The sequence below is a fragment of the Ictalurus punctatus genome, chromosome 15 (genome assembly GCF_001660625.3).
Source record: "Ictalurus punctatus breed USDA103 chromosome 15, Coco_2.0, whole genome shotgun sequence".
NCBI classification, from domain to species: domain Eukaryota; kingdom Metazoa; phylum Chordata; class Actinopteri; order Siluriformes; family Ictaluridae; genus Ictalurus; species Ictalurus punctatus.
This window is the reverse complement of record NC_030430.2, coordinates 8,815,001-8,825,293: the sequence shown is the minus strand read 5'-3', so window position 1 is coordinate 8,825,293 and position 10,293 is coordinate 8,815,001. Positions and strand designations below refer to the sequence as shown.

The 10,293-nt window shown below is 43.8% G+C and overlaps 2 protein-coding genes across 2 annotated transcripts in view; both read left to right on the top strand.

The window, feature by feature from the left end:
* The first annotated feature begins 518 nt into the window (after positions 1-518).
* On the top strand, positions 519-4,040 carry cnga1b (cyclic nucleotide gated channel subunit alpha 1b). The gene is made up of 8 exons (XM_017486846.3): positions 519-607; positions 831-893; positions 1,040-1,096; positions 1,191-1,313; positions 1,415-1,519; positions 1,631-1,737; positions 1,815-2,965; positions 3,456-4,040. Exons 1-8 carry the CDS (start codon positions 519-521, stop codon positions 3,744-3,746), a joined length of 1,986 nt encoding a protein of 661 aa, XP_017342335.1. The 3' UTR covers positions 3,747-4,040.
* Positions 4,041-4,793: 753 nt separating this feature from the next.
* The window catches only part of nfxl1 (nuclear transcription factor, X-box binding-like 1), a 15,075-nt gene continuing 9,575 nt past the window's right edge, over positions 4,794-10,293 (top strand). Inside the window, exons 1-12 of the mRNA XM_053686178.1 lie at positions 4,794-4,901; positions 5,761-5,938; positions 6,015-6,188; positions 6,491-6,600; positions 6,696-6,826; positions 7,087-7,265; positions 7,356-7,517; positions 8,985-9,085; positions 9,173-9,287; positions 9,391-9,515; positions 9,618-9,740; positions 9,847-9,937. Of these exons, the coding sequence (XP_053542153.1) occupies positions 5,770-5,938; positions 6,015-6,188; positions 6,491-6,600; positions 6,696-6,826; positions 7,087-7,265; positions 7,356-7,517; positions 8,985-9,085; positions 9,173-9,287; positions 9,391-9,515; positions 9,618-9,740; positions 9,847-9,937 (1,480 nt within the window). The 5' untranslated portion in view covers positions 4,794-4,901; positions 5,761-5,769. The remainder of the gene's footprint in view (positions 4,902-5,760; positions 5,939-6,014; positions 6,189-6,490; positions 6,601-6,695; positions 6,827-7,086; positions 7,266-7,355; positions 7,518-8,984; positions 9,086-9,172; positions 9,288-9,390; positions 9,516-9,617; positions 9,741-9,846; positions 9,938-10,293) is intronic.

Below are 10,293 nucleotides of genomic sequence, written 5' to 3'. Positions count from 1 at the left end.
CTCAGCCAATCAGCTGCCACGTCCTTGGTCAGCCTACTAAAGTTGAATAAATTCCCGTTATTTTAGTATTCTTTAATAAAATGTTGTTGTTTTTTTAAATGGACACACACCATAATTACTGTACATACATATATTTTTAAAACTGTAAACAATTTGTCATATTGTTGTTTATTGAATTGTATTGATGTTTGTTGTAATCATTTTTTACATTCTGATTGAATGACACTACATGTTAAAGCTATATACAGTATAATAATAAAAATTAATTTCATATGAGTAGTGACAGCATTTATAGCTGTATTAATTGATTGAAAGGTGGCTCAGCCAATCAGCTGCACACCAGGTCACACAGTTTTAGTACAGTTTTACAAACCTTCTTACAGAAAAGTGCCAGTATTTCAGCATTGAACTTCGCCATATAAACATCAGCATTTCTGGTTGTAACCAGAGTTGATTCATTAAATTCCAACAACCTTATTTGTTTTGTGATTGACAGGTGGGTCAGCTAGTCAGCTGCCATGTCGAATTGCGTGAAGCCACTTGTTCCTCCCATAATCCTCCTGGAGGGAGTGGAGGAGGTTACCGTGGGCGACGCAGAGGACATGACGTGAGCAACGCATCCATTTTATGGCTCACCTTTGATGACTGAATTTAAATTAATTTTTAATGATTTAGTCTTATTAATTAATTCTCATTTGTCTTTTCGCTGTTTAAATATTTATGATCTGCACTGATCACTCACAGTGCTGATAATCAATAACTACAGCCTAAGCAATGATGATGATGATGATGATGATGTGTGTGTGTGTGTGTGTGTGTTTTGTCTGAAGGAAGAGGCAGCGCTCTGGTGCTGGCACACTTTTTAACGTCAACAACAGCAACAACAATGAGGAGTGAGGAACACACACTACTATACAACTATACAGTCAAGAGACTAATATACAGAGTCACAGAAACACACACACACGCACAATGTCAGGTACACACACTACACAGATATGATGTGTGTAATCTACGCTGCTCTATTCCTCCTTTGCAGAGAGGAGAAGAAAGAGAAAAAGAAGAAAGAAAAGAAAGACAAGAAGGAGAAGAAAGAGTAAGAACTCGTCATGCGTGAGGTGAAACTCACCGCTTCTTTTACTGTGTTATATTTCTCACTTGTGTGACTAATCGTGATTTTATTACTGCAGGAAAAAAGAAAAGAAAGAAAAGAAGGAGAAGAAGAAGAACAACAAAGAGCAAGAGCAGAAAGAAAAAGAGAAGGAGAAAGAGAAGGAGAAAGAGAAGGAGAAGGAGAAAGCCAAGAAAGAGGAGTACGCATTATTCAGTTTGGTTGTATTGTATACTATAACAGTGTGTTATGAAGGAACATGTGCTGCTGATTCATTATTGTATTTTGTCGATGTGCGATCAGGCCGAAGGAGATTTACGTCATCGATCCTGCAGGAAACATGTACTACAACTGGCTCTTCGTCATCACCTGTCCTGTCATGTATAACTGGGTTCTGATCATCGCCAGGTACACAACACTATTTCTAAATCATTAATACTAAATTCTAGCTTGTTTTTAATGTTCTGTGCTGATTATCAGACCAGTGTTTAAGGTTTTCTCTTCTCTTCTCTTGTTTAGAGCCTGTTTTGAGGAGCTACAGCACGATTATTTGATATTCTGGTTCATCACTGACTTTCTAGCAGACCTGGTTTACCTGGCAGACATGGTCTTCAGGACGAGAACAGGTGAGCACACCTGTGTGACACCTACACTGTTAAAATAACAGCACTGAGGAGGATACTGATACGATGTGTGATTGTAGGGTATCTGGAGCAGGGTCTGCTGGTTAAAGATGAAAAAAAGCTCCGCGCACGATACATGGATAGTGTCCAGTTCAAGCTGGACCTCATCTCTATGATTCCCACGGATATTTGTTACTCTTTGGTCGGTCTCAACTACCCCGAGATCCGCATGAACAAGCTTTTCCGGGTCAACCGCCTCTTTGAGTTTTTCCAGCGCACAGAAACAAGGACCAATTTTCCCAACGTCTTCCGAATCTCCAACCTTGTCATGTACATCGTCATCATCATCCACTGGAATGCTTGCCTCTACTACTCATTCTCCAAAGCTATCGGTTTCGGGGCCGATAGGTTCGTCTATCCGGATACCTCAAACCCAGAATTTGGTCGTTTGGTGAGGAAATATGCATACAGCATGTACTGGTCCACTTTGACCTTGACCACCATCGGTGAAACTCCACCTCCTGAGAAGGATTCTGAGTACTTCTTTGTGGTTACAGACTTCCTAGTGGGAGTTTTGATCTTTGCTACGATCGTTGGTAATGTCGGTTCCATGATCACAAACATGAATGCAGCCCGAGCGGACTTTCAAGCCCGAATTGATGCCATCAAGCAGTACATGAGTTTTCGTAATGTGACCAAGGATCTGGAGAAACGCATCATCAAATGGTTTGATTACCTTTGGACCAATAAGAAGGCGGTAGATGAGAGAGAAGTGCTCAAGTACCTTCCAGACAAGTTAAGAGCAGAAGTCGCCATCAATGTGCACCTGGACACTCTTAAGAAAGTGAGAATTTTTGCAGATTGCGAGGCGGGACTTTTGGTTGAACTTGTGCTGAAGCTCCAGCCGCAAGTTTACAGCCCTGGCGATTACATTTGCAAAAAAGGCGATATTGGTCGTGAGATGTACATCATCAAAGAAGGAAAGCTGGCTGTGGTGGCTGACGATGGAATCACACAATTTGTTGTCCTCAGCGATGGAAGCTACTTTGGCGAGATCAGCATCCTCAATATCAAAGGCAGCAAAGCTGGAAACCGAAGAACAGCCAACATACGCAGTATCGGATACTCTGATTTGTTCTGCCTTTCCAAGGACGACTTGATGGAGGCACTGACTGAGTATCCAGACGCAAAGGCTATGCTGGAAGAAAAGGGACGCCAGATCCTCATGAAGGTACTATGATTTGAAATTAGACCCAAGTTTTTCAGAAAATAAATAATAAAATAAATTAAAAATACTAGATGGGGATAGATCCTGTGATGTCATCAACAATAAATAACCTCCCTGGCCTTATACCCTTCATTAAGAATTTGTTTACAACCATTTAGGAAAAATTAGGGAACCTGGTTTACAAAGGTTGATCATCTAATATATGATAAAGGTAAGGCGAAAGAACAGAAGAGTATTCCATCCCAATATGCAGCCTTGTACCCTCTGAGGAACTTGTACAATCCCATAAATTCTAGAGGAACTCCTGCACCATCCCTTTCATTTATAATAATCAACTTAATGTATTTTGTAAGAAGAACACGGTGCCAAAATCATTTACTGCATAAGTTTTGAACCATATTAAGGGAACATCTTAAGTGATCAGATCCCTTGGCTCATTAAATGTGTTCATAATGTCTTAACGATTTTTGTGTATAATTTGTGTGTTTATAAGGACAACCTGCTGGATCTTGAGGTGGCAAAGCAGGGACCAGACCCCAAGGACATGGAGGAGAAAGTGATAAAGATTGGCACGGTATTGGACGACATGCAGACGCGCTTCGCCCGTTTACTCGCTCAACATGAGGCCATGCAGAGCCGCCTGAAAAGACGTGTCGCCAAACTGGAGAGCAAAATCCCCACCACCGGGGTCACCTTCACCGAAATGACTGAGACAGTGCCGGTGGTTCTGCCTCCTCCTGAGAAAGAGGGGGGGGAATCAGAGGAAAAGAAAGAGGAAAAGTAAAACAGTGATAGGAAACAGAAGTGACTCTGTGGATTTCTAAGCAGTGAACGGGGGGGATTAAAGAAGGATGGACAGTTAAAAAAAATATGCAAAGGGAGAACGAGACGTTTAAAGGAGGCTTTATCTGACGCAGGTTACAGCATGGCTTTTCTTCCATGTGAACAATGATTTCCAACTATAACCAGAACCCTGAGAACAATTCTGTATCCTGTGTAATTATACACCTTTAAATATTTTATTGCCATTTTGAACATCACATGGTTTTAATTAGACAAACAGATAAATCCCAAAAATTCATAATACCATTATTTGGAATGTATTATATTTAATCTAATTGAACTGTAAAACATCTTATTTCTTTTGGACATGTATGTATAGCTATTTCTACCTTGGAAATTGTAGGTACATGTCAAACCACATCTTACTGAATGTATTGTTTGACAGTAAATAAATAATTTTGCAAAAGAGGTACCATATCTGTGTAACTGCGAGTAAAGTTGTACATAAAATGTTTAAAGACATGTTTAGGCAATCTGACGTTAGTCATTTCTACTCTTTTACTCTTCACTGTGAATATTAGTATATACAGATTGAAATATCAGTGAGATATTTCCAGCCTGAAGTAGTGCTAGTAAAATTCCATCGCTGTAAATTAGCTTGCTTCTTCCGGAGAAAGTCATTTTTTAGAACATCATAGCTAGTCAGCTTTGATTAAATGATTATTGAGATTAAAATGTGATTTTAGTCTCAATGCCAGAACGTTTTTTATTAGTGTGTTAGGGGCTGAAATTTCAGTTTAATTTGTCCACAGTGACTGTGACTGGCGTGTAACTGTCCACAAAATGGCGCTCAAAAAACGACCGTTTAAACTTTCGCGCATGCGCGGTTCAACACCAGGAGCCAGATAAAAAACAACAACAAAAAAACACAATCTCTCATGACGAAAGAGTTGAGTTTTGGCACGACACGTTGCACGTTCTGGATAAAACCGGAAGTTGTATTTTTTAAGTCACATTTTCCCTATTTACCCGAATGACAAATGAGTCGGTAAAGGACTTCCCTTCCCATAATGCGTTGCGTGTCCTTCAGACTGCGCATGTGCACAGTGCGTGGGGACCCAGCTACTTCACTCTCATGAGCTTGTGACACAAAACGGTAGGTTCAAAGAAACAAAATCTCTTCAAAAATCACAACGTTATTTCACAACATAGTACACAGAGGAATAAAGAAAAGCGTGTGTAAAAATTCTGCAGCTATCTCACGGTTTCGCAAGTATTTCATAACTTAGCAGGCTAGCCAATTAGCTTTGTGAGTTCGAATGACTAGACCCGCATTATACGTGTCGTGTTTTTCCCAATCATTTTCCGACAAGTCCCGCCTCCTGCTGTCGGATTGGCAAAAAAAATGTACACGTGCGCAACGCAATGAATGGACAGTCAAGGCGTCCAATCGTCGAAGTGAATAACCCCCCTCCACCCCGTGCTCGCGGTGGAGGCGGGAATTGTCGGAATACGGGTGGGGGATGTTAATAGTACCTTGAATGAATTTGCTGAATGTTAGCGGGATTTGAAATCTAATATATAACATCAGTTAGCTGTTTTATAAGCGTACATCTTAATTATACGCTTTTTCAAACTTCTTAGTACGTATTTGTGTTTTAACGCGTTAATACTTTGTAGAAAAATTAAATTAGACTCTGTTTACTGCACTTATATAGAGAAAAGAGAGCTAAATCCCAAATTTCTCTATTAGACACCTAGTGCACTACATAGGGTGTAAAAGTGTATAATGAGTAGAAAGCTGCATATATACTGCATTTATTAAGGTCATTTTTATACCTTATGTATTGCACTTATATGGGTAGCAGAATACTGAACACTAAATGGTCCAGTATTGGAAATATATATATCTTATAATGTACCCTATGTACTGCACTTACTTGGGGAGCGTTTGAGACACAGCCTGGGAGTTCTGTGTCCTTTCCTTACACTTTCTCACAATTTCCGTTACCAAGGCAACCACCATGGAGCCCGCTTGGCGACAGCAGGGCCGGGGTCGTGGCCGGGGTCAAGCTGCGGGTGACGTGTCGTCACGGCGACCGCAGAGGCAGGAGGATAGGGGGCGAGTGGGGCGAGGAAGGGCCGGTTCTGCCGTCACAACAGTACTCAAAGCAGAACCGTCACCTGGTACAGGTAAGAGTGACGTCATAGCGTCATCATGCGCTTCAGTTTCTCACTCCTAACACACCTGTCCATGTCTCGTCTCCAGCTGCCTCCTCACAGTCCAAATTTGACGAGATCAGGAAGTCTAACCAGGCAGCTGCTCAGCGATTGGCTGAGAGTCAGTACAGCTCTTCTTCCTCTGATGAGGATGAGGATGAAGTGTTTGGGAAGCGAGGCCGAATCCTGGAGTCAACTCTCACCACATACACCAGTCAGACGGGTCAGAGCCGATTTTATACTCATCCCCATTTCACTGCTGGAGCAGGAGTAGATGTAGGGCTCAATAGTAATTGCACTCTAGGGAAGTCTTACATTAAATAAGAAAGCAGCCAGAATCCATCACAGATCTGAGTGCTAGTGTAGTGAACTTCAGTCTCATTACATCATCATGACCTGCTCAGTGAGTTCAGCATTAGCCAAAAGCTTTGTGGTGTTTGATGTGATTTGTCAGACTGTGTCAGAACAGAAAAAGGTAGGATTGTATATTTGAGAGGGTGTGTGTGTGTGTGTGTGTTCGTTCAGGAGGAGACGTGTCAGACCTGGAGCGAACTCGTCAATACCTGAATGAGGCATTCCAGTCCGGAGCCATTACCTGTCTCATCTGCATCGCCTCTGTGAAGAGAACGCAAGCGGTGAGACACACACACACACACACACACACACGAAAGACACATTTGGACCTATTCAGGAGTTAACATGTTTGCGTCCTGGTCCTTTTCCCTTTCAGGTATGGAGCTGTGTTGGTTGTTATTGTATCTTCCACATCCCATGTATTCAGAAGTGGGCTAAAGACTCCATCTTCCTCGTCTCCTCGGTAACAGATGAGGATTTTGGGAAAAAAGATCACCCCTGGCCCTGGTGAGGAACTGACCAATCAGAACACAGTTGGATAACACCTAGCATTCACTAGCCAATCAGAACAGAGCTTGAAGTTTTGGCATATGGTGATTATTGTCTATACAATAATGTGTGTGTGTGTGTGTGTGTATATATATATATATATATATATATATATATATATATATATATATATATATATATATATATATATATAATATACACACACACATTTATCTCTCTCCTCAACCCCGCCTCCCCCCTCTCCCCCCTGTCTCCAGTCCTAAGTGTAGATATCAGTATACCCCTCAGCAGACTCCCACTCGCTATTACTGTTACTGTGGGAAGGAGGCGGAGCCTGAGCCTGACCCTTGGCTCCTCCCACATTCCTGTGGACAAGTGTGTAACCGAGAGTTTAAACCTCCATGTGGACATCGCTGCCTTCTGCTCTGCCATCCAGGTACACAAACACACACACACACACACACACACACACGCCGTCATAGTCATGTACCAGACTGAAATTGTTCATATTTTTTGTGTGTGTTAGGTCCGTGCCCTCCGTGTCCGAAGATGGTGAGTGTGTCGTGTGTGTGTGGGAAAGCAGCCCCTGTCCCACGCCGCTGCAGTAATAAAGCCTGGACCTGCCGGGAGATCTGCGGCCGCACCCTAGCCTGCAAGATACACACCTGCTCACACACCTGTCATGCAGGTAACACACGTACACCGGCTCACACACCAATCATGCAGGTCACACACACACACACACACACACACACACTCACTCCTGTCACCCAGGTAACACACACACACACACACACACACACCTGTTCACACACCTGTCACGCAGGTAACACACACACACACCTATTCACACAACTGTCACGCAGGTAACACACACACACACACACACACACACACACACCTGTTCACACACCTGTCACGCAGGTAACACACACACACACACACACACACACCTGTTCACACACCTGTCACGCAGGTAACACACACACACACCTATTCACACAACTGTCACGCAGGTAACACACACACACACACACACACACCTGTTCACACACCTGTCACGCAGGTAACACACACACACACACACACACACACCTGTTCACACACCTGTCATGCAGGTAACACACACACCTGTTCACACACCTGTCATGCAGGTAACACACACACACACCTGTTCACACACCTGTCATGCAGGTAACACACACACCTGTTCACACACCTGTCATGCAGGTAACACACACACACACCTGTTCACACACCTGTCATGCAGGTAACACACACACACACACACACCTGTTCACACACCTGTCATGCAGGTAACACACACACACACACACACCTGTTCACACACCTGTCATGCAGGTAACACACACACACACACACACCTGTTCACACACCTGTCATGCAGGTAACACACACACACACACCTGTTCACACACCTGTCATGCAGGTAACACACACACACACACCTGTTCACACACCTGTCATGCAGGTAACACACACACACACACCTGTTCACACACCTGTCATGCAGGTAACACACACACACACACCTGTTCACACACCTGTCATGCAGGTAACACACACACACACACCTGTTCACACACCTGTCATGCAGGTAACACACACACACACACCTGTTCACACACCTGTCATGCAGGTAACACACACACACACACCTGTTCACACACCTGTCATGCAGGTAACACACACACACACACCTGTTCACACACCTGTCATGCAGGTAACACACACACACACACCTGTTCACACACCTGTCATGCAGGTAACACACACACACACACCTGTTCACACACCTGTCATGCAGGTAACACACACACACACACCTGTTCACACACCTGTCATGCAGGTAACACACACACACACACCTGTTCACACACCTGTCATGCAGGTAACACACACACACACACCTGTTCACACACCTGTCATGCAGGTAACACACACACACACACCTGTTCACACACCTGTCATGCAGGTAACACACACACACACACCTGTTCACACACCTGTCATGCAGGTAACACACACACACCTGCTCACACACCTGTCACGTAGGTAACAAACACACACACACATACACACATACAGATGTCTGTTGGACACACTTAAACTTATAACTCTCTCCCTTGCACAGGTGAGTGTAAGGCGTGTCCGAGAGTGAGCGTGCAAAAGTGTGTGTGTGGCAGGAAGAAGGTGGAGCGTCAGTGTGCCAGTCCTGTGTGGCACTGTGACCAGGTGACCTTTGACCTCTCATATTTTGAAAGTATAATATCTCCGGTCTTCTGTTCATAGCATAACCTCCCCTGTGTGTTACCTGCGCAGGTGTGTGGTCGGCCGCTGCCATGCGGGAACCACAGCTGTGAGCGAGTGTGTCACACAGGTGTGTGTGGAGAATGTCCACGTGCAGAGAACCGTACCTGTCCATGTGGCAAAAGCAGTGAGTGTACAAACACACACACACACACACACACACACACACACAATAATAAGGCACTATGATAGCTGTGTGTGTGTGTTTGTGTGTGTGTGTGTGGTGTCAGAGTGTGCATTACCATGTACAGCTGATGTTCCTACCTGTGGTGACACCTGTGATAAGAAACTGGACTGTGGCTTACACACCTGCTCAATGCGCTGCCATAGAGGAGCCTGTGAGACCTGCCGCCAGGTACACACACACTTTACACTCTGCTCATGTTCATTTGTGTGGTCTCCAGTGTTCCAGGTTTTACCACTAGGTGGCATGTTATGAAAGTTTGTGTGTGTGTAGGAGGTGGAGAAGCAGTGTCGGTGTGGGCGCTACACCAGGCACATGCCCTGCCATAAGGAGTATCTGTGTGAGTCTAAATGCATCCAGATGCGCAGTTGCAACAGACACCAGTGCAAGAGGAAGGTGATACACACACACACACACACACACACACAGTTTTATCTAAAGTGTTGCTGGAGAGTGACTATTCGAAGATAACATTATGAAAGTGTGTGTGTGTTGATTGTAGTGTTGCCCGGGTAACTGTCCACCATGTGATCTTAGTTGTGGCAGAACACTGGGCTGCCGGAACCACAAGTGCCCCTCTGTTTGTCATCAAGGTAACACACACAAACACACACACATTTGTGTACCACAAATACACTAACAAATGGACAAACTAGTGATTTGACCTTTGATTAGTGTTCATGCAGGGATGTGTGTGTGTGTGTGTGTGACAGATAAGCATATACGAGGTCAGTTAGTCACAGTTTATAGGTCATCTCTCTGATTTTAATTACTCGTTTGTCTCTTTGTCAGTCGGTGTCTCCCTCTGCTTTGTGTGTGTGAGTGTGTATGTGTGTTCTTATCAAAATGTCAGCTCACTGCAGTGCTCTTTACATCAGTCAGAGTTCAGTCCATCTCATTTCAAAATATAAAGTGCACAAACTCCACAAATAAACTCATAAACCTCTCT

Coding starts and splice junctions, on each gene's coding strand:
- cnga1b (XM_017486846.3), top strand. CDS start 519: ATGTCGAATTGCGTGAAGCCACTTGTTCCTCCCATAATCCTCCTGGAG. Junction 1,097..1,190: donor GACAAGAAGGAGAAGAAAGA/GTAAGAACTCGT, acceptor TTATTACTGCAG/GAAAAAAGAAAAGAAAGAAA. Junction 1,520..1,630: donor TGGGTTCTGATCATCGCCAG/GTACACAACACT, acceptor TCTCTTGTTTAG/AGCCTGTTTTGAGGAGCTAC.